Below are 20190 nucleotides of genomic sequence, written 5' to 3' on the forward strand. Positions count from 1 at the left end.
AATGAATATCAGGGTACAACTAGCAGTCTCTGCCGTCCTTTACATACTTTTACCCTTCCTGGAACAATGGACAGGTCTTTTTATTTATTTAACAGGTCAAAAGTTAAACCTAGAGTCCTGGTCTGTTCTTCTCTTTGTACTTCTCTCCCACCCTGTAGAACATTTTGGTGGGTATACAACCTGGCTTACCTGTGAGGGACTTTATATTCCCTGCACGACTAAGGTGCAGGGAATATTCCTGGCAATTTCTAGCACTGATTAGTATCAGCCCCTTTTCTAGTGTGGATCTTAAAACAGCCTGAACAGCAGTCCTGCAGGAACAGGAATTAGTAGATCCCCCATCTCTGCTGTAAATCTTATTCTCTGCTGCTCTCCCTCCCTGCTCCTTTCCACCGTCTCTGGCCTCGGCCACACTACCACTTACTCTAATGCATGGGACAGTCAGTAAATACTGAATTACCTCCTTGAGATTGTACAGTAGGGCTTTGGACTAAGTGGTTCTCACCCAAATTTCTTCTTGCCTTCACCTTGTTTTGATATATACTCTGTAAATTTTTTAAATTATACATTTTAGTGATATTTAACCAAGGATTGAAGTATCTAGAGAATTGGACAGAGGGAGGCATCCTACAAACACAACAGTTCGGCAGTCTTCCTCTACTCGGAGGGGGCTATCCTTTTCTCTTACCACCTCACCCCATTTAAGGATTTCTAGACTTGAGATGATCAAAGGCGCTTACAATTCTACTGCTTCACAAGTAGACATTGGATCTGACTTTGCTCAGACTTCTCCTTTCCTGACCTGTAGCACAGCATCAGTCCTTGTCTGTAATACCAAAGAAAACTGTAAGAGTATAAGACAATTCTCTTAAAGATTTAGGCAGCTAAGATACATATATATGTGTGTATTTATACACACACATGGTCATGGTGGTCATGGAGCTGTTCAATCCTTACCTCTTTTTCAAAAAACTTTATTACAGACTCTCTTTTTTTTATTTGAAACAGAGTTTTGCTCTGTTGCCCAGGCTAGAGGGCCGTGGCGTCAGCCTAGCTCACAGCAACCTCAAACTCCTGGTCTCAAACAATCCTTCTGCCTTAGCCTCCCAAGTAGCTGGGACTACAGGCATGTGCCACTATGCCCGGCTAATTTTTTCTATATATTTTTGGCTGTCCCGATCATTTCTTTCTATTTTTTAGTAGAGACGGGGTCTCTCTCTTGCTCAGGCTGGTCTCGAACTCCTGACCTTGACCGATACACCCGCCTCGGCCTCCTAGAGTGCTAGGATTACAGGCGTGAGCCACCGCACCCGGCCTATTACACTCTTAAACGTGTGCTTTTTGCTTCCACCTCCACAGCATTTCTCCTGCTCAAAGCTCACCAGCTTCCCTGGCCAGCTGCTACTACGCCACCCAGCCCTCTGCCCTGCTCTGCCCTGCCCTTCCTATAGGTAGTTCCCAGCATCTCCAGGCCCTTTGGACTTGGCAGTGCCCCCTCAGTCCAAGGCATCTGTGATTTTCATGTTCTCATGCTGGCAGGCTGTAGTTTAGCCAGCTGGAGCTCCCTCCAGAGCTATCTTTAGCCTCCTGCACCGCCACCCCCGCCTTCCCCTTTGGTGGGAGAAGGCCATTTCTTTTTATAGATAATGTAGTTGTAAGTATTATTTTCATTAAAAAAGAAACATGCCTACTTTCCAAAAAAATGGAAAATAGATCATCCCTATTCCGTCCACCCTAAACATTTTATGTTTCCATCTGGTTTTCTATGTAAAATTTGACATAGCAATAATCAGTGTATGGTTTTTATAATCTTTTTTGTAAGTTTAATGGTCTAGAACTGCACTGTCCAATTTGGTAGCCACTAGCCATATGTGGCTATTGAGCACTTGAAATGTGGCTAGTCCTCACTGAAACATGCTGAAAGTATAAAATACATACTGGATTTTAAGACTTAGTACCAAGCAAAGATTGTCAAGTATCTCACTTAATACTTTTGTATACCAGTTGCACATTGAAATAATAGATTGTGGATATATTAAGTTAAGTAAAATATATTGAAATTTTACCTGTTTCTTTTTACTTTTTTAATGTGGCTACTAAAGAATTTTAAGGGCCGGGCGTGCTGGCTCACGCCTGTAATCCTAGCACTCTGGGAGGCCGAGGTGGGTGGATCGGTCGAGGTCAGGAGTTCGAGACCAGCCTGAGCAAGAGCGAGACCCCGTCTCTACTAAAAATAGAAAGAAATTATCTGGACAACTAAAAAAATATATATACATTAAAAAAAAAAATTAGTTGGGCATGGTGGCGCATGCCTTAGTCCCAGCTACTCAGGAGGCTGAGGCAGTAGGATCGCTTAAGCCCAGGAGTTTGAGGTTGCTGTGAGCTAGGCTGACGCCATGGCACTCACTCTAGCCCAGGCAACAAAGCGAGACTCTTTCTCGGAAAAAAAAAAAGAAAAAGAATTTTAAGGTACATATGTGCCTAGCATATTTCTCTTGGACAGTGCTGGTGTAGAATATTTATAACCGTAATTTTTTAAAATAAGACAGCTTTATTGCAGTATGATTTACATACCATAAAATTCACCCATTTGAAGTACACAATTCAGTAAGTTTACAGAGTTGTGCTACCATCACCACAATCCAGTTTTAGAACATTTTTGTCACCTGAGAAAGATCCCTTATGCCTATTTGCAGTCACTCTCCATTCCAGCCCTTAGTCCCAGACAAGGGAAAGCATCTGATTTCTGTCTCTGTAGATTTGCCTTTTCTGGACAGTTCATAAAAATGGAATAATATGTGATTGCTTGTGTCTGGCTTCTCTCACTTAACATGTTTTTGAGGTTCATGTATGTTGCAGTGCGTATCAGAACTTCATTTTTTAATGGCCTGATAATATTCAGTTTACCAGTTGATGAACATTTGAGATTTTACTATTTTTTAAAATTTAACTTTAGAGGGAACTAGCTATGTTTTTACTTTTTGGCTATTCACAATTGCCCTTTTTAACAGCTGCAGAATGTGAGGAGAGCTTTTCTAAATAACCACATAGGAAACAGTAAAGTGATGTTGCTAACATGAGGGTGCAGGCTGAGATGAAGAGTCAGGAGCATTAGGTTCTACTCCTGGCTCTGCTACCTAAGGGTTCTCTCGGACTTGGTTTTGCATCTATAAAATTAAGGCTGAGACTAAATCATTCAGTAAATATGCTAGAGTTCATTCTGTGTGCAAGGCCTCTGGTCAACACCCCAAAGGTAAATAAACCAGTCCCTGCCTGTGGTTATGCACAGTTCAGTGGAGGACAGAGAGGAGTAAACAAGTGGAATAAAGTGTTGGAGGAACTACAAAAGAACAACGACTGAGTCATTTAGGAAGGGGGTATCAAGAAAGGGTTTGTAGAAGTGGTGATCCTTGAGACAGGATAAGAGTTTGCCTGTCAGAGGTGTGGCATTATCATATGGGCATGAGAATTCCAGTGAGGGGCTCTCAACAGAGGCATAACATGGTCAGGTTTGCATTTTTAGATGATAATTCTGGTTAGTAATAGAGGCCAGTGTAATAATACAGGCAAGAAATGCCAGTGTTGCCTCTAAGTAGGGATAGATTTGAGAAGAAGAAAACGTGCGGAGGTGGGAGTTGATGCATGACCTTAGCTATATTAATGAGTGGGAAGATTTAATATTTAATAATTTGATTTAATATTGTTAGGATGCTAATTCTCCCCAAATTAATCTAGACTACTGGCAGAGGAATTGTTGGGTTGAAGGATATAAACGTTTTAGGTTCTTGATATATTAGCAAATTTGCTTTCCAGAGAGTAGACTTTATTGATTCCCTTACCAGCACTGCACCTACTTCACTGTGTCTTCATCAGACTTGAACGTTTATCTTAAAAATCTTTTTGAGACTTCTTGGTAAAGATGACAAATTAAGCATACACATGGCTACTTCCGTTCTGTATTGAAACCCTACTAAGATGACACAAAGAGTTTTTTTAAGGTAAAAAAAAATCACAGAGATGGAGAAAATAAGAGAGGAGACAATGATAAAATTCTTGAAACTAGGCCGGGCGCGGTGGCTCACGCCTGTAATCCTAGCACTCTGGGAGGCCGAGGCGGGTGGATCGCTCGAGGTCAGGAGTTCGAGACCAGCCTGAGCGAGACCCCCGTCTCTACTAAAAACAGAAAGAAATTATCTGGCCAACTAAAATATATATATAGAAAAAAATTAGCCGGGCGTGGTGGCGCATGCCTTAGTCCCAGCTACTCAGGAGGCTGAGGCAGTAGGATCGCTTAAGCCCAGGAGTTTGAGCTAGGGTGACGCCATGGCACTCACTCTAGCCCAGGCAACAAAGTGAGACTCTGTCTCAAAAAAAAAAAAAATTCTTGAAACTAGAAAACAGATGAATAAACTGAATTTTAAGGCAGTACTGAGAACATCCAAGAACCAACCAGATTTATAGCTCAGAATCCCCTAAATGTTTGTAGTCGGTGGCATCAGGCATTCCAGGGGTAAAGATGAATGGGGTGAAAATAAGGATTTGTTCATGTCTAAGAAGCTGTGAGATCCCCTCCCACACTGGGCTGCTGAAGGAAATGTAACCCTCCTTCACTCTAGTAAAACACTGAAGATTTCTTTTTTTTTCCTATTAAAAGTTTATTGACTTGATCAAATTTGATATCATTAGTGAGAAATTATGTTGATATCATTTTCCCCTAATACGATATTTTGAGAAGGACACTTTACCAGTGTGGTATTTTTCACAAAAGAGCAAATGGTGTAGCCGAGAGAAAACAGCAGATAAACTCAAATTATGGAATGTTATACAAAATACCTGAGCATTTCTCCTCAAAACTGTTGACGTCATGAAAAAACAGGAAAGACTGTCACAGATCATAGGAGATCAAGATGACATAATGACTGAAGAAACCATGGCATTGCGAATAGGATCCATTTCTGTTTCTCTTCATTTCTTTCTGTGTACTCCAGTTACCATCTGATAAAATTTCCTTATTCCAACATACTATACTTGTTTTCACCTGCCTCCTTTGTGCTTTCAGTTCTGGAATTCAAAGTTCCAAATGTGTCTTACTGGGCTAAACTCAAGGTGCCTGCAGGGCTGCATTAGTTTTTGGAGGCTCTAGGGAAGAATCTATTTTCTTTCTGTTTCAGTTTCTAGAGGTTGCCTAGATTCTTTGGGTCATGATCCCATTTCATTTTGAAAACCAGCTGTGGCCAGTCAAGTCTGTCTCACATTGCATCACTCAGATACTGATTCTCCTCACTCCCAGTGAAGATTTATTTCTGAAGAGGTTAAACCAGAGAGTCTCTGGATTGAGGTCTCCTAGGTAGGGTTGAGGGTGGAGTTACAGTGAAGATAGGATTTATCATTGTCTACATACTAGATGCTGAGGTTCTCAGCCATCTTCTTCCATTTGGCTGTGAGAACACTGGCAGCCAGGCCTTTATTTTCTACAGGCAAAAAAATGAGAGAGTTTTCTCTGAGGAATCTGACTGGCTTGAGAGGAAAGACCTAGAGTTTCCCAAACTAAGTAGGTCAGCTAGATCACCCTACAGGGAAACTCACAGTTGACAAGCTTCACCTATGTTCTCAGAGCTTCCATTCAGCTTTTTTGTCTCTTCCTCTTGAATATAAGCTGGCAGCACAGATTAACAGACAATTGAGGAAACCCTAGAAAACAAAAGAGAACCAAATAAACAGAAATAAAGCAACTTGGAGAAACAGAGGCTAGGCAGAGCAAAATAAACTTCAAAAGAAAAGGAAAAGAAACTTCATCAATATCTTCAGAGATTGCAAACATGAAATAAGAGTACGAAATTATTAAAAAGAATATACTGAGAACTATTAAAGAGCATACAAGAACACAATGAATTCGTAGAGATTAAAATTATTATAGCGAAAGTGAAAAAAAAAGCTTAGAAGATAGTTGAAGATATCTCCCACAAAATATAATAAAAAGAGATGAGAAAAGGTAGAAAAAAATTAGAGAATTTGTCTAGGAGGTTCAATATTAAAATAATAGGAGTTATAAAAAGAGAATAAATGAAAACAATGAAATCATTTAAGAAAATTTCCATTACGAAAGGGCTGTTTCCAGAATCAAAGGGCCTACTTAGTACATGAATGAAAATAAATCTACACCAAGATATATCTTGGAAATTTCCATATCAAACACTGGAACCAGAAAATTCTGTAAGCTTCTTGAGAGAGAAACAGGTTTAATTCAAAATATTAGAAATCAGAGGTTAGGCGCCGTGGCTCACTCTTATAATCCTACCACTGTGGGAGGTTGAGGTGGGAGGATTGCTTGAGCTCAGGAGTTCGAGACCAGCTTGAGCAAGACCGAGACTCTGTCTCTATAAAGAACAGAAAAATTAGCTAGGCGTGGTGGCATACGCCTGTAGCCCCAGCTACTTGGGAGGCTGAGGTAGGAAGGTCACTTGAGCCCAGGAGTTTGAGGTTGTAGTGAGCTATGGTGATGCCACTGCCCTCTAGACAGGACAGCAGAGCAAGACTCTGTCTCCAAAAAACAAAAAAAAGAAAAAGAAATCAGAGTGACTTCAGACTTTTCAACAACACTGGAATCTAGAAGATGAGAGCAATGTCTTCAAAAATGATTTTCATCTTAGACTTCTGTATGCAGTCAAGTGTGAGAAGAATAGAGACATTTTAAAAAGTAGGTTCTTCCCGCCATTTCTCAAGCTATTGGAGGAGGTGCTTGAGCATAGCAAAGGAATAAACCAAGAAAGAGGAAAACATGGGATTTAGGACACAGGATATCTGTCACAAGAGAGTGACAATCCAGGGAGGACAGCTGGTCCAGATTGGGACAAATCAGAAGGCTGCATGAGAGACTGCTACAGAAAGGTGAAAATTGATGGGGGGCAGATTTAGACACTTGTCAGACGTTAGGGATACATGCATAAAAAACTAAGCAAATTGAGAAATAGGCCATTTTAAACATAGTCTAGAAGCATGTTACTTAAGGTTATTAAGGTCAATGCCAAAATAACCAGAAGAGGTGAAAATACTGGCTCTGGGGAGGGGAGAATCGCAGGACCTGCTGATTTTAAAACAAATCTTATGGAACCATTTGATTATTTATTTCAGCATATTACGGGACCATTTGATTCTTAAAATTGCATATGTGACTGATGAAAATATTAATGAAAACTTGGCAAACTTAATGAAAAGTGATATTTATAATTTTTATAAAAGTTACTAAGGAAGTTGGAATATTTTGATATGTATGTTCTTGAGTCTCAGATCTTCGTCATCTGTCAACACAGATCAAAACCTTGAAGGCAGAGACCAATGGTCCTTTCAAAGTTGGAGGGTCTGGAATTCTATTGTCAGACTGTGTTCCCTGAGACTCTCTTTTGTCTCCTTAAGGACCCTGCGCTTAGATCAGATCTACAGACTAGAAAACCTCTATCTCAGTGGTGTTGGCCTTTCTTCTTCCTCAGGTTGTCCGCACAAACCAGTGTGCAGGAGAATTCGTCATCACCTTCCCCCGTGCTTACCACAGCGGCTTCAACCAAGGCTACAACTTTGCCGAGGCCGTCAACTTTTGCACTGCCGACTGGGTGAGAATAGAGTGTCCTGGACTGGCAGGGAGAAGCAGGAGGGTTGTAGAGAAGCTGAGGCACCACGGCCTCCATACTTGGCTACACTCAACCTTGAACCTATCCACAGCTGCCAGCTGGGCGCCAGTGCATTGAGCACTACCGGCGGCTCCGAAGATACTGTGTCTTCTCCCATGAGGAACTAATCTGCAAGATGGCTGCCTGCCCAGAGAAGCTAGACCTGAACCTGGCGGCAGCTGTGCATAAGGAGATGTTTATCATGGTGCAGGAGGAGAGGCGTCTACGAAAGGCCCTGCTGGAGAAGGTGGGTGGTGGGGAAGAGTACCCCAGGTCAGGCACCCTAGCCCAGTGGAGATGGGGGGAGGCAAGGGCAGTGCCCAGAAGGAGAAAATGTAGCCTCTACACTTGGAGTGTAGCGAAAATAACTAGAAGCATCTGGATTGAAAACCACATTCCATTCTTTGCTGTACCCTTTATCAGCAGTGTTGGATAAGTCAATTTACTTCACTGTCCGTTTCTCTATCTGAAAAATGGGATTATGATAATGCTTTTCTTTTTGGATAGTTGAGTAGATTAAAGATAACGTTTGTTCAGTAACTGACCCATATCAAGTGCTGGTATAGCAGATATTCATCATTATTTAAATGACCCAATAAGATAGACCAGCATATGAAACCCTCACTGCTGATTATCTGGGTGACCTTATCAAGTTACTTAATCTCTCATAGTCTCACTTTCTAACTCTAAAATAAGAATAAATGTCTCACTTGCAAGATAGTTGTAAAGCTAGAGTAAGGTAATTTATTTCAAAGTGTCTTACTGCCTTTGCAGTGTAGTAGCTGCTATTATTGGTGATATTAATATGTGAAGAAACTGAAATATGGGACATTTCTTAGGAAATGCCATTTTATTACGTTCAGATGGTTCAGTAACTCAAACTAGGGTAATAATATTACCAAGTAGAAGGTGGTCCTACTTTAATAGATTTCTTATAAGTGTGTGTGTATGTGTGTGTGTGTGTGTGTGTTTTTGTGTGTGTGGAAACTGCTACGGAGCTATAAAGTTCACTTGTGTAGTTTCAGCCATCTCCTTCAAGCTCCACACTTACCCAGTTACGGAATTGACGTAGTGAGAGTCCTCCATAAGATTACAAAGGAATGCTGATCCTGAGGGACCCCTTGCTGCCTGTTTATGGCAATACTTTCTCATTTTAAAGCACATTTATGGCCGGGCGCGGTGGCTCATGCCTGTAATCCTAGCACTCTGGGAGGCCGAGGTGGGCAGATTGTTTGAGCTCAGGAGTTCGAGACCAGCTTCAGCAAGAGCGAGACCCCGTCTCTACTAACAAAAAATAGAAGTAAATTAGCTGGACATCTAAAAATATATATAGAAAAAAATTAACCGGGCATGGTGGTGCACGCCTGTAGTCCCAGCTACTCGGGAGGCTGAGGCAAGAGGATTGCTTGAGCCCAGGAGTTTGAGGTTGCTGTGAGCTAGGCTGATGCTACGGCACTCTAGCCCAGGCAACAGAAGTGAGACTCTGTCTCAAAAAATAAATAAATAAAATAAAACATAACTTTCCTGTGAGTGTGGGCTGTGGAAAGAATTACAGCTATAGTCGTGTTGGAAGTCTGAGGCCTCAGTCGTAGTGGTAGTTGAGTTACTGGCTTTCCTGGGCATCATTTTCTCTCTCTGTTCTGTGCTGTTGTTAAATGATGGCTCCATGGCTGTGCCAGGCTATGGAAAGGAGCCAAAGCAAAGTGGGAGAATAGACCCTCTCATCCTGAGATTCAGAATTCTTTACACTTGGCCCTTACCTCAGAGAAGGGTTCACCCTTCTCTGGTGTCACTGGACACCCTCATCTTAGAATCCTGTAAGAGATTGTGGATGTGTGTTTGAGTACTTTTCTGGAGAGAGGACTCATAGTTTGCATCCAGTTCTCAGTCCATGATCCAAAAAAACCTAAGGACTTCATCTTTAGAACAGTCTCTGGCTTTGGAGTCAAAATTGATTGCAGTCAAATCCTCACTTTGGCAAATTACTGATACTTTCTGAGACTTAGTTTCCTGCTTAGTAAAATGAGATAGGCCTGTGAAATACGTATTCTCATCTGAAAATTACAGCTAATAACAGTAAACATTTGTCGAGCACTTGATCTAAGTGCTATAATACTTGTCTAACTCCTTAGTTGCTTTATGTTTGTTAATCCTCATAACAACCCAACAAGGATGGTACAGTTATCATCTAAGCAACAGATGGAGTCATTGGCTTAGGTTTGGAAGCCATATTTTTGGGAAAAAGATTGTATCTTTAAACCCTGGACACAAGCACATACAGTTGAATTTTTCTAAGTTATATATGTGCCTGCAGTGTCTTCTGCCTGCTGAGCAGCCTGGAAGCCAGTATTGTTCCCCAGGACACACTCTCCATACTAGCCAGGCCCATCCCTTGGCCACTTCCACACATTGTCACCTCTCTGGTGCTCTGGTCCACCGCTTTCCTCGCCTTCTCTTACCCACAAGGCCCTTTCTGCTGATTTGAATCTTACTTCATTCTTCTATAAAATTCTCTGCCTCAGCCTCCCAAACCCCATGACTTTCAGTATAGATGGGGCCGCTGTGGTGGCTGGAGGATTCTGCTACTCTGTTCTGAGTCTGTATGACCTTTGTGGGTTGAATGCCCCCAGGGCGTCACAGAGGCTGAGCGAGAGGCTTTTGAGCTGCTCCCAGATGACGAGCGCCAGTGTATCAAGTGCAAGACCACGTGTTTCCTGTCAGCCCTGGCTTGCTACGACTGCCCAGACGGCCTTGTCTGCCTTTCCCACATCAACGACCTCTGCAAGTGCTCCAGTAGCCGGCAGTACCTGCGGTGAGCGCAGGCCTGCCTGGAGGAAGCGGGGCAATGAGGAGGATGCAGAACTGGGCCAGACATGCTGTCTCTTGCCCTCTTCCTTCAGGTATCGGTACACCTTGGATGAGCTCCCTGCTATGCTGCATAAGCTGAAGGTTCGGGCTGAATCCTTTGACACCTGGGCCAACAAAGTGCGAGTGGCCCTGGAGGTGGAGGATGGGCGGAAGCGCAGTGAGTGATGGGGGGATGGAGGGACTCCACAGGCAAGTTCTATTCCCTTTTCTTCTGTACCTCCAACCCCCTTCCTCTGTCTTTAGTCTTATACTGCGTACTCCTTGCTGCCCTCATTCTCCCTCCAGGCCTTGAAGAGCTGAGGGCATTAGAATCTGAGGCCCGTGAGCGGAGGTTTCCTAACAGTGAGCTGCTGCAGCGACTGAAGAACTGCCTGAGCGAGGCAGAGGCTTGTGTGTCCCGAGCTCTGGGACTGGTCAGCGGCCAGGAAGCTGGGTATGGCAGCGTGAGGTGTTGGGGCACAGATAGCCTGCTGAGGATCCAGCACCTGGGAAAAGGGCTACATGGGGCGGACTCTGAATACCACTTGGCAGACTGGACATTCGCAGGGAGCTGCCAAGCACTGCAGGTTGGGATAGCCTGGGAGGTGCTGGGGAGTGCAAGGAGACCAGGCAACTTAGAATGGAGAGGAGAGCCTCCATGATAAGAAAGCTAGAAGTGTTTATCAGTACCTGGAGGAGATTTGAGAGACAGGCTGAAGGATTTTGTGGGCAGGGAGGAGTTGTGGGAGATTTAGGGCCAAGAACAGGACACAGATGTGTAAACCTGGTCACAGCTGCACAGCTTTCGAGTTCACAGTAGAGGATGGATTGAAAAGTCCAGTTTCTGTTACCATTCAGCATAGTTTCTAAGCTCCCTCCTCCCCGCCTCCCAATATATTTCCGTCTTCTAAAATTCTTTCTCCTCCTCATATGAACATGCTCATATTTTAAAACCCTCCCTCTAACCTAGGCAGTTTGGGGAACTCTGAGTTATGCTAGATCAAGGTGGACAGGTATGGTGAGGAAAGGTGATGGGTCTTAGCACAGAGATGGAGGGAGAGGACTGGGTTTGGACCCGAAACCCCACATGTGAAACTCCATAGCCCTCACAGGGTGGCTGGTCTACAGATGACCCTGGCTGAGCTCCGGGCCTTTCTGGACCAGATGAACAACCTGCCTTGTGCCATGCACCAGATTGGGGATGTCAAGGTGAGGAGGCGTGGGCTTGGAGTGTTGCTTAGGGATCGGGGGACTGGGGACTTGAGTGGCAGGCCACTCTTGGCTCCCTTCAAACGCTCCAAGTATTGGGGCAAGACAGGATGCATGTGTGTGAAAAGAGACGGAGGCGTGAGGCAAGGGTCTAGTGACTGCCTCTGAGAAACGGGATGTGAGGAGCAGTTGGCAAGGGTATGAGTAGAGGATACAGGGTCAAGGGCAAGTTTCCTGGAGGAGGTGGAGGAGAAGGAGGCCACAAGGGTGCTTGTTGAGCCTGGGAAGTTGAGTGAAGTTCATGAAGGTGGAATAGAAGCGGGATGGAGAGGGCAGCAGACCCTGGTGTGAGCATGAGGGTCTGTGCAAGGGCTGAGCATGGCATTTTTTAGGGCCGAGGGTCTGTTGGTGCTCTGAGAGTAGAGTCCTCTGGAGAGTTAAATAAAGCACCAATTTCTGCCCAGCCCCTATTAAGAATCTCTAGGGTGGGGGCCTAGGAATCTACATTTTTAACAAATTCCCCAGGGCATTCTAATGAGCAGTCAGTGTTAGGAACTACTTATTTTAGGGCTTGGAAAAGGAGAACCCAGCCTATGTAAGGTTTCCTTTTCCCAAAAGCTTAGAGGGTAAGAAGGTAGGTAGGCAAGGGTATCTGGTGGTGGCATCCTCAGTGGGCTCCGCTGAGGAATCTGTTCTTCATCCTGTATTCTGGTAGGGTATTCTGGAACAGGTGGAAGCCTACCAGGCTGAGGCTCGTGAGGCCCTGGCCTCACTGCCCTCCAGTCCAGGGCTACTGCAGTCCCTCTTGGAGAGGGGGCAGCAGCTGGGGGTGGAGGTGCCTGAGGCCCAGCAGCTCCAACGGCAGGTGGAACAGGCACAATGGCTGGATGAGGTGAAACGCACACTGGCCCCCTCAGCCCGAAGGGGCACCCTGGCTGTCATGCGGGGACTGTTGGTCGCGGGCGCCAGTGTAGCCCCTAGCCCTGCTGTGGATAAGGCCCGGGCCGAGCTACAGGAGCTGCTGACCATTGCTGAACGCTGGGAGGAGAAAGCCCACCTCTGCCTGGAGGCCAGGTAGGTCCAGCCTCTTCCCCTCCCTGCCTTACTCCAACCTTCAGAGTAGAGTGGAGAATCTGAAGACGATTCCCATGGGTGGCTTTGAGCATCACACTCCTCTGTTGGTGTACTGACTCTGCCCCCTTCTTTTGTTCCCTGTCTTGTCCTGTTACTAACTCCATATACACATAGAAGCAGAGATAGGCTGCTGAAGAAGCAGAGCTAGACAGATGCAGAGGTATATAGAGGACTAGCCCTGCAGGCTGACCTGTGCACATGCGTGGCAGCACAAGTAACAGGCAGGTGGACAGATGCTGGTAGAAAGATGCCACACACAGGGCAGTCCTGCAAACTGTAGCAACAAATTACACACAGGTTATGTATGCAGGCATTGCCAGCAGGCCGGTAGACTGGCAGACAAGCAGAGGCGCAAGAGCAATGGCAGTAGGATGCAGTTGGGTATGTGCAATGTGAGGAAAGCAGGGACTGGCAACCACCCACAGGCACAGTACAAGCAAGTAGGCCGAAGTGGCAGCGGGAATAAATGCCCAAGGGGCTCCGGCAGATATTTCTGGTGGTCAGGCTGAGCTTCTGGTCAGGTAGACCACACCAAACTGAGTTGTCTTTTTTCCCTACCTTTAGGCAGAAGCATCCACCAGCCACGCTCGAGGCCATAATCCGTGAAGCAGAAAACATCCCTGTTCACCTGCCCAACATCCAGGCTCTCAAGGAGGCTCTTGCTAAAGCCCGGGCCTGGATTGCCGATGTGGATGAGATCCAGGTGAGGACCCTGGCACCCCCCACCTTCTGCCCCAGGCTGGGAAGAGATGGTACATACACTGGGTTGTGCTGGGTTGCTGGCATGGGTTGGCTAGAGAGAGGACCGGGGCCCAGCACATAGTGGGGAGGTAAATGTGCTTGGTGAGCAGTGTGGGAGGAGGAGGAGTGTGCTGGCCTCAAGGAAGAGAGGGCACTGGTTAGGATGAGGATGGTGGGCCAGGGAGGCAAGTGGTGTGGGAGTGGAGCAGGCAGGGACATGGAGGAGAGGAGGCAAGCCACAACAAAGAAACTAGTTGCTGGTCCTGGAAACTGACTGGATACTTGGAGCTGAGGCAGTCAGTGGGTGCAGGCATTGTGGGAGAGCCAGGTGGGTGTTCCTTAAGATATTACCTGTTTCTTTCCGCCTCAAGACTGTGAGTTTAATCCATCTTTCCAGCTCAGGGCCAGGCATAGAGTGCTTACTTGGTGGTCAGCAGACATTGGCAAGTTGAACTGAGCTTTCTCTCGCCCTTGTGCCTAGAATGGTGACCACTACCCCTGCTTGGATGACTTGGAGGGCCTGGTGGCTGTGGGCAGAGACCTACCTGTGGGGCTGGAGGAGCTGAGACAGCTGGAGCTGCAGGTACTGACAGCACACTCCTGGAGGGAGAAGGCCTCCAAGACCTTCCTCAAGAAGAATTCTTGCTACACCCTGCTGGAGGTGAGGCCTGGGACCTTGACCCACAGCCTCTCTTGTGCCTGGCCTGGCTGCTGTGAGACAGCTGATACGAGAATGTGGGTTTGGGGGGGGTACTGGGGGGCAGTGGGAGGTAGGGGAAAGCCAGCCGTCCCCTTTCTGTCTGCCTGCCTCAGGTGCTCTGCCCGTGTGCAGACGCTGGCTCAGATAGCACCAAGCGCAGCCGGTGGATGGAGAAGGAGCTGGGGTTGTACAAATCTGACACAGAGCTGCTGGGGCTGTCTGCGCAGGACCTCAGGGACCCAGGCTCTGTGGTAAGGAGCTTACACACAAATGGGGAGAAGAGCTCGGCAATAATAGTGTCTGAGCTGGGTGACCGTGGGCAGGCCGTTTGCTTCCTGAGCTTCAGTTCTCCTGTTTTGGAGTGTGGTGTTAAGGGGGCCAGAGAAGGGAGGGGATAGGCTACTGACCTACTCTCCTGTCCTGGGCATGGCAGATCGTGGCCTTCAAGGAGGGGGAACAGAAGGAGAAGGAGGGTATCCTGCAGCTGCGTCGTACCAACTCAGCCAAGCCCAGTCCACTGGCATCATCAACCACAGCCTCCTCTGCAACCTCTATCTGTGTGTGTGGGCAGGTGCCAGCCGGGGTGGGAGCTCTGCAGTGTGACCTGTGTCAGGACTGGTTCCATGGGCGGTGTGTGTCGGTGCCCCGCCTCCTCAGCTCTCCGAGGCCCAATCCCACCTCATCCCCACTGCTGGCCTGGTGGGAATGGGACACCAAATTCCTGTGTCCACTGTGTATGCGCTCACGGCGCCCACGCCTAGAGACCATCCTAGCACTGCTCGTGGCCCTGCAGAGACTGCCCGTGCGACTGCCCGAGGGCGAAGCCCTGCAATGCCTCACAGAGAGGGCCATCAGCTGGCAAGGCCGTGCCAGACAGGCCCTGGCCTCTGAGGATGTGACTGCTCTGTTGGGACGGCTGGCTGAGCTCCGCCAACGACTACAGACCGAACCCAGGCCTGAGGAGCCCTCTGCCTGCCCTTCAGCCCCTGCCTCTGACCCACTCGGAGAAGGCAGTGGCAAAAATACGCCTAAGGTGAGCTGTTCAGCCCAGCTTTTGTTCTCAAGTTCTGGTCTCCTAGGCCCTAGCCCTATTTAGGCTCTGCCCTGCCCCTGGTCCCCAATTTTCAGCCTCCTTTGGCCCCGCCTCTCTGCCCCATCCTGCATCCATTCAGGTCCCTAGATTGTTCCCTGCTGGTGGCCTGTGTCTGCCGTCTTCCTCCGGGAGGTGGAGGCCCCAAGTTCGAGGCTGGGGGAGGAAAAATAGGGCCTGGTTCTTCAGTGTAGTTACCCCTACCCATCCTTGCTTTCCTTGGCAGGTCCAGGGCTTGCTGGAGAATGGAGACAGTGTGACCAGTTCTGAGAAGGCAGCCCTTGAGGAGGGCTCAGGTAAGAGAGGTAGGTCCAGGTGTGGTGTGGGCAGGCTATTGACCACGCCAGAGTGACCCATAAGACCAAGGGCAGCCCCTAATCCAGCTTATCCCCACAACCCCCCAGATCTGGAGATGCTGTCCTCACTGTTGCCACAATTGAGTGGCCCTGCGTTGGAGCTGCCTGAGGCAACCCGGGCCCCACTGGAGGAACTCATGATGGAAGGGGACTTGCTTGAGGTGACCCTGGATGAGAACCACAGCATCTGGCAGCTGCTGCAAGCTGGACAGTCTCCAGACCTGGAGAGGATCCGCACACTTCTGGAGGTGAGGAGAGGGGTCACGGGCCGGGCCAGGAGGTCGGGCTAAGTAGGGAGCTCAGGCCTGACCACTGGTCTACAACCTGTCTTTCTGCCTATCTGTGATCACAGCTGGAGAAGGCAGAGCGCCATGGGAGTCGGGCACGGGGCCGGGCCCTGGAGAGGCGGCGGCGGCGGAAGGTGGATCGGGGTGGGGAGGGCGATGACCCAGCCCGAGAGGAGCTAGAGCCAAAGAGGGTACGGAGCTCAGGGCCAGAGGCTGAGGAGGCCCAGGAGGAGGAGGAGCTGGAGGAGGAGACTGGGGGTGAGGGGCCCCCCACATCCCTCCCCACTACTGGCAGCCCCAGCACCCAGGAGAACCAGAATGGCTTGGAACCAGCGCCAGAGGCCACTTCAGGCCCTTTGGCCCCTTTCTCCACTCTGACTCCCCAGCTGCATCTGCCCAGCCCACCGCAGCCACCTCAGCAACAGTTGTGACAGTGGCTGAGCCTAGCACAGACCCTGACAGAGACCCCCCTCGGCCTCAAGGATCCTCTTTCTGACCATCAAGCCTGCTTCTTGGGAGGTGGGCGGGTAGGGGAGATGGCCACCCCCTACCTGCCCGCCCCCGAGTCCCTTGACTTTTATATTCTGACTCCAAGGTATTGTTCAGACCTCAGCTCCTGGGGGCCGGCCCCTGGAGTCCCCCTTCCCTGGTAGCCTCTAACCAGCATTCCCAGACACCTGAGGCAGACAGACGGATGGGCGGGTGGGCAGGGGGGTGGCTGGGGCTGGGCCAGCACCATTCCAGAGACAAGGCCAGTGCATACGCAAACTGGGGGAATCTCCTCTCCCTTCTCTCCCCAGTTCCGGCCCTGGCCAGGCCATGCTACACTAACCCCCCTCCCCACTCTCCTCCCCTCCTCTTTTCCTTCCTCCATCCCTCCTTCTCCCTTCCCGTGACTGTTCCACCCAGGAGGAGGAAACTTCACATAGCTGTGCTCACAGTTTTGTTTTAAAGGAATTTGGATGGGGAGCTGAACAGGGCTCCCTGTGATTTGAAGAAAGCTTTTGGTGCTTGTCCTCACAACCACCTCAGTCCTCCCTCCCTGTCCTGCCCTGTCTCCTTTCCTCCTCCTGGGTTCATGTTGTAATAAAAGAAGATTGTTGGTGTGTAATTAATTTGTTCAAAAGAAAAAAAAAAAAGCAAAACAAGAAACTTGGTTCCAACCGAAGCCTATTTTAATTTTATTTTATTATTTTCCTCTTGTTAGAAATAAAACCCTTAGAAACATTTTTTGGAAACATGTTTCTGAAGTGCATTTCTCTTTGAAGGGGAGAACAGTGCTTCCATCACCTGTCAGTGGAGCAGCTGTAGTGCTGGCGGGAGCGCTAGGGCTGAAGCCAGGGAGCTCTGGCTTCTGAAACTGAGTTCTGCCAGCTTCTGTTTAACCTTGGCCAAGACATCCCGATCCTTCCCTGACTCCACCTCCAAAGCAGTTTCCCCTCAAGCTAAACAGGTGGGCTCTGGCACCTCCACCTAAACTGTACCACTGCCTCCCCTAGCTTTGTGCCCTCCGGTCTACCTTCCTCCAGCACCCAAAGGGACTTTTTTTTTCATAGTTTTATTGAGGTATCATTTACATACCATAAAATTCACCTGTTTTAAATGTATCCCATTCAGTGATTCGGAGGGCTGTTTCTAAAGTGTAGATCTGATCGTGTCCCTACTGCTTAAAACCTTCCATGATGCTTCATTGCCCTTAAGATCAAGATTATATATAGAATCTCATTCTTTCTAGAATGCTTTCCTGTCTAACCCATGTGCCACATTCAAGGACCCTTCCCTGATTTTTGTCTACAAGTTCTTTCAGCCCCTGATGAATGGGGACTAAAGCTCAGATGTGTGGTCATTTGCAACCCCTGAGTTCACTTTTTCAGACAGCTTATTGAGATACAATTCATACACCATACAGTTCACCCAACTTAAATTGTACAATTCAATGGCTTTTAGTATATTCTTCAGAGTTGTGCAACCATCACTGCAAAAAAAAAATTTTAGAACATTTTCATCACCTCAAAAAGAAACAACACATCCCTTAGGTATCCCTACCCCACCTCCCCCATTTGCCTATTCTGGATATTTTATATAAGTGGAATCATATCATATGTGATCCTTTGTCTGGCTTCTTTCACTTACCATAATGGTTTCAATCCCATTAGTGGTCCCAGAGTAATTGGAAAGATCTCCCTTCTGGGCCCAAAAGTGTTTTAAGATGAGGATGCTGGACTAAATTAGGGACTGTCACCAGGGATTGTTTATGTGTTTTTGTGGGTGTTTGCATGCATGTGTTTTTCTGGCAAGAAGACTAACCAGCTTGTATCAGACTCATAAAGGGATCCTTGACCTTCCAAAGGCTAAGAACCATTCTTTGTGGTCTTGAGTGTTCTGTGTTTGGAGTGTGCCCATGATACGAGGATACAGAAGAGGAAGCAAGAGCTTGGAGGCCCTGCTAAGCCAGCCAGCTTCCCATCATGCCTGGCTCCTCAAGGGTTTTCCCTCCTCTCAGGGGTCTGCGTGGAGGCTAAAGGCTAGGTCCTGATCAAGAGCTTAGGACACTGCCGCTCTTATTTTGTTCTTCCTCATCTGAATGTTCTATGGGTTCATTTTGTTCTATCACGATTTCCAGTTGATAGGGACCTAGCGATGAATGAAGCCGCCCTCTTCTGGCAGCTTTGACTGGCGGGAGAGTCTCAGCTCTGCCTGGTCCATCCAGTCTTCCAGTTGAGACACTGGGCTATAGAAGGAAGCAGAGGCAGAGGCCAGTAGACAGCCCTGTCTTGGGTCCAGTTTGACCCCAGGTCCCAATCCAGGGGAAAGGCTGCCTTTTTGTCTCCCTGACTCCTTGGAATTGATCATGAAAAGAGGGTTGGAAATGACAGAAGAGACAGGTGTGAGAGCTGGGATGGGGGCAGCAGGAAGGGGTTCGATGTTGGCACTTCACCACTGCTCCCTACTCCGAGGCAGTCAGCCATGGGAAGAAGTGGCCGGATAGGAGAAGAAGAGATGATGCCTACAACCTGCAGCAACTCCCAGGCCAGAGAACTGCTTGGCTCAGGGTTGGGGTCCTCTGGGGCAGCGGTCCCCAACCTTTTTGGCACCAGGGGCTGGTTTAATGGAAGACAATTTTTCCACGGACCAAGGGTCGGGGAGTGGGATATCATGGGTGGAGGGGAGGTGGTACGGAGCTCAGGTGGTGATTGATACGCAGCCCGTTTCCTAATAGGCCACAGACCTGTACTGGGCGAGCTGTGGCCTTGGGGGTTGGGGACCATAGCTCTAGGGTATGGGCCCATCCCGCACCAGTTTTTAGATAGCCTTACCCATCTTGGCAGCTAACCCTAACCCTCTCACACGCACACTTTCTGCCCCCTTCACAGGGGGAGGTGCATCCCATGAACTCTGCAGGAGAGGCCCTAGCCATCATCCTGCAAGACACAGATCAAATCTAATCTTCCAGAGAGCTTTCTGGTTCCAGATTTGTCCCCCTTTCTCAGACCCTACCCTAGAAAGGGAGGAGTAACTAGTTCAGGGGACCCCCAGATGAGGGGATGGAAACAATGAGGTCGGGAAAGCAGAGGGTATCTTCTCACCTCAGAGTCTCACTTTCTGCTATAGACACACCACCTTGCTGCTGCATCCTCCAAAATGTCACCACATCCCTCAGGATGGTTCCTAAGACTACAGGTGACAAGGGGATGGGAAGACATCACTTCTACTAAGGACTTTACCCAAACTCTTCCTTCAGGTCCAACTGACACCCTCCTCCTACCCTCCTTAGTACCTCCCTTGTGTCTGAACACCAGGATTAATGGGTCTGTCTCTCCTCCCACCCCCAAGCTCTCCATGCTGGGAGCTTCAGGGGAAGACAAGGCCCAGGCCTGAGTCCTCTGTCTCCACTGCCAGGCTAGGGGCCCACAGAGTCTGGACTCAGAAAGAGGGAGACAAGAGCAGTAATAGGAGCCCCACACTGCATGTGAGCTCTCTTTTCTCTGCATGGCATAAAGTTCATTGGTACAGGGTGCCACCCCATGGAAGGGGGACCTGGGGTCTGAGGTCCATAGTCAATAGGCCCCTGAAGGTGCAGACACTAACCATGCTTCCCAGAAGACCTGAAGTTGTAATGGGAGAGGAGGGGTCAGGGGGCAGAGAGACAGGATCCCTGACC

At 48.0% G+C, this 20190-nt stretch overlaps 1 protein-coding gene across 3 annotated transcripts in view; it reads left to right on the forward strand.

The window, feature by feature from the left end:
• KDM5C (lysine demethylase 5C) overlaps positions 1 to 17266 on the forward strand; it is a 32217-nt gene extending 14951 nt beyond the window's left edge. For 2 of the 3 annotated variants that reach the window (XM_045537647.1, XM_045537649.1), the window contains 14 exons: positions 7488 to 7607; positions 7717 to 7911; positions 10295 to 10476; positions 10565 to 10689; positions 10818 to 10965; positions 11615 to 11720; positions 12436 to 12794; positions 13419 to 13557; positions 14077 to 14256; positions 14409 to 14546; positions 14729 to 15328; positions 15612 to 15690; positions 15790 to 15989; positions 16094 to 17266. In XM_045537647.1, coding sequence (XP_045393603.1) covers positions 7488 to 7607; positions 7717 to 7911; positions 10295 to 10476; positions 10565 to 10689; positions 10818 to 10965; positions 11615 to 11720; positions 12436 to 12794; positions 13419 to 13557; positions 14077 to 14256; positions 14409 to 14546; positions 14729 to 15328; positions 15612 to 15690; positions 15790 to 15989; positions 16094 to 16459 — 2937 coding nt within the window. In that variant the 3' untranslated portion in view covers positions 16460 to 17266. The remainder of the gene's footprint in view (positions 1 to 7487; positions 7608 to 7716; positions 7912 to 10294; positions 10477 to 10564; positions 10690 to 10817; positions 10966 to 11614; positions 11721 to 12435; positions 12795 to 13418; positions 13558 to 14076; positions 14257 to 14408; positions 14547 to 14728; positions 15329 to 15611; positions 15691 to 15789; positions 15990 to 16093) is intronic. The other variant, XM_045537648.1, reaches the window with a different exon arrangement.
• The last annotated feature ends 2924 nt before the right edge of the window (positions 17267 to 20190 follow it).

The sequence above is a fragment of the Lemur catta genome, chromosome X, assembly GCF_020740605.2.
Source record: "Lemur catta isolate mLemCat1 chromosome X, mLemCat1.pri, whole genome shotgun sequence".
Lineage (NCBI taxonomy): Eukaryota > Metazoa > Chordata > Mammalia > Primates > Lemuridae > Lemur > Lemur catta.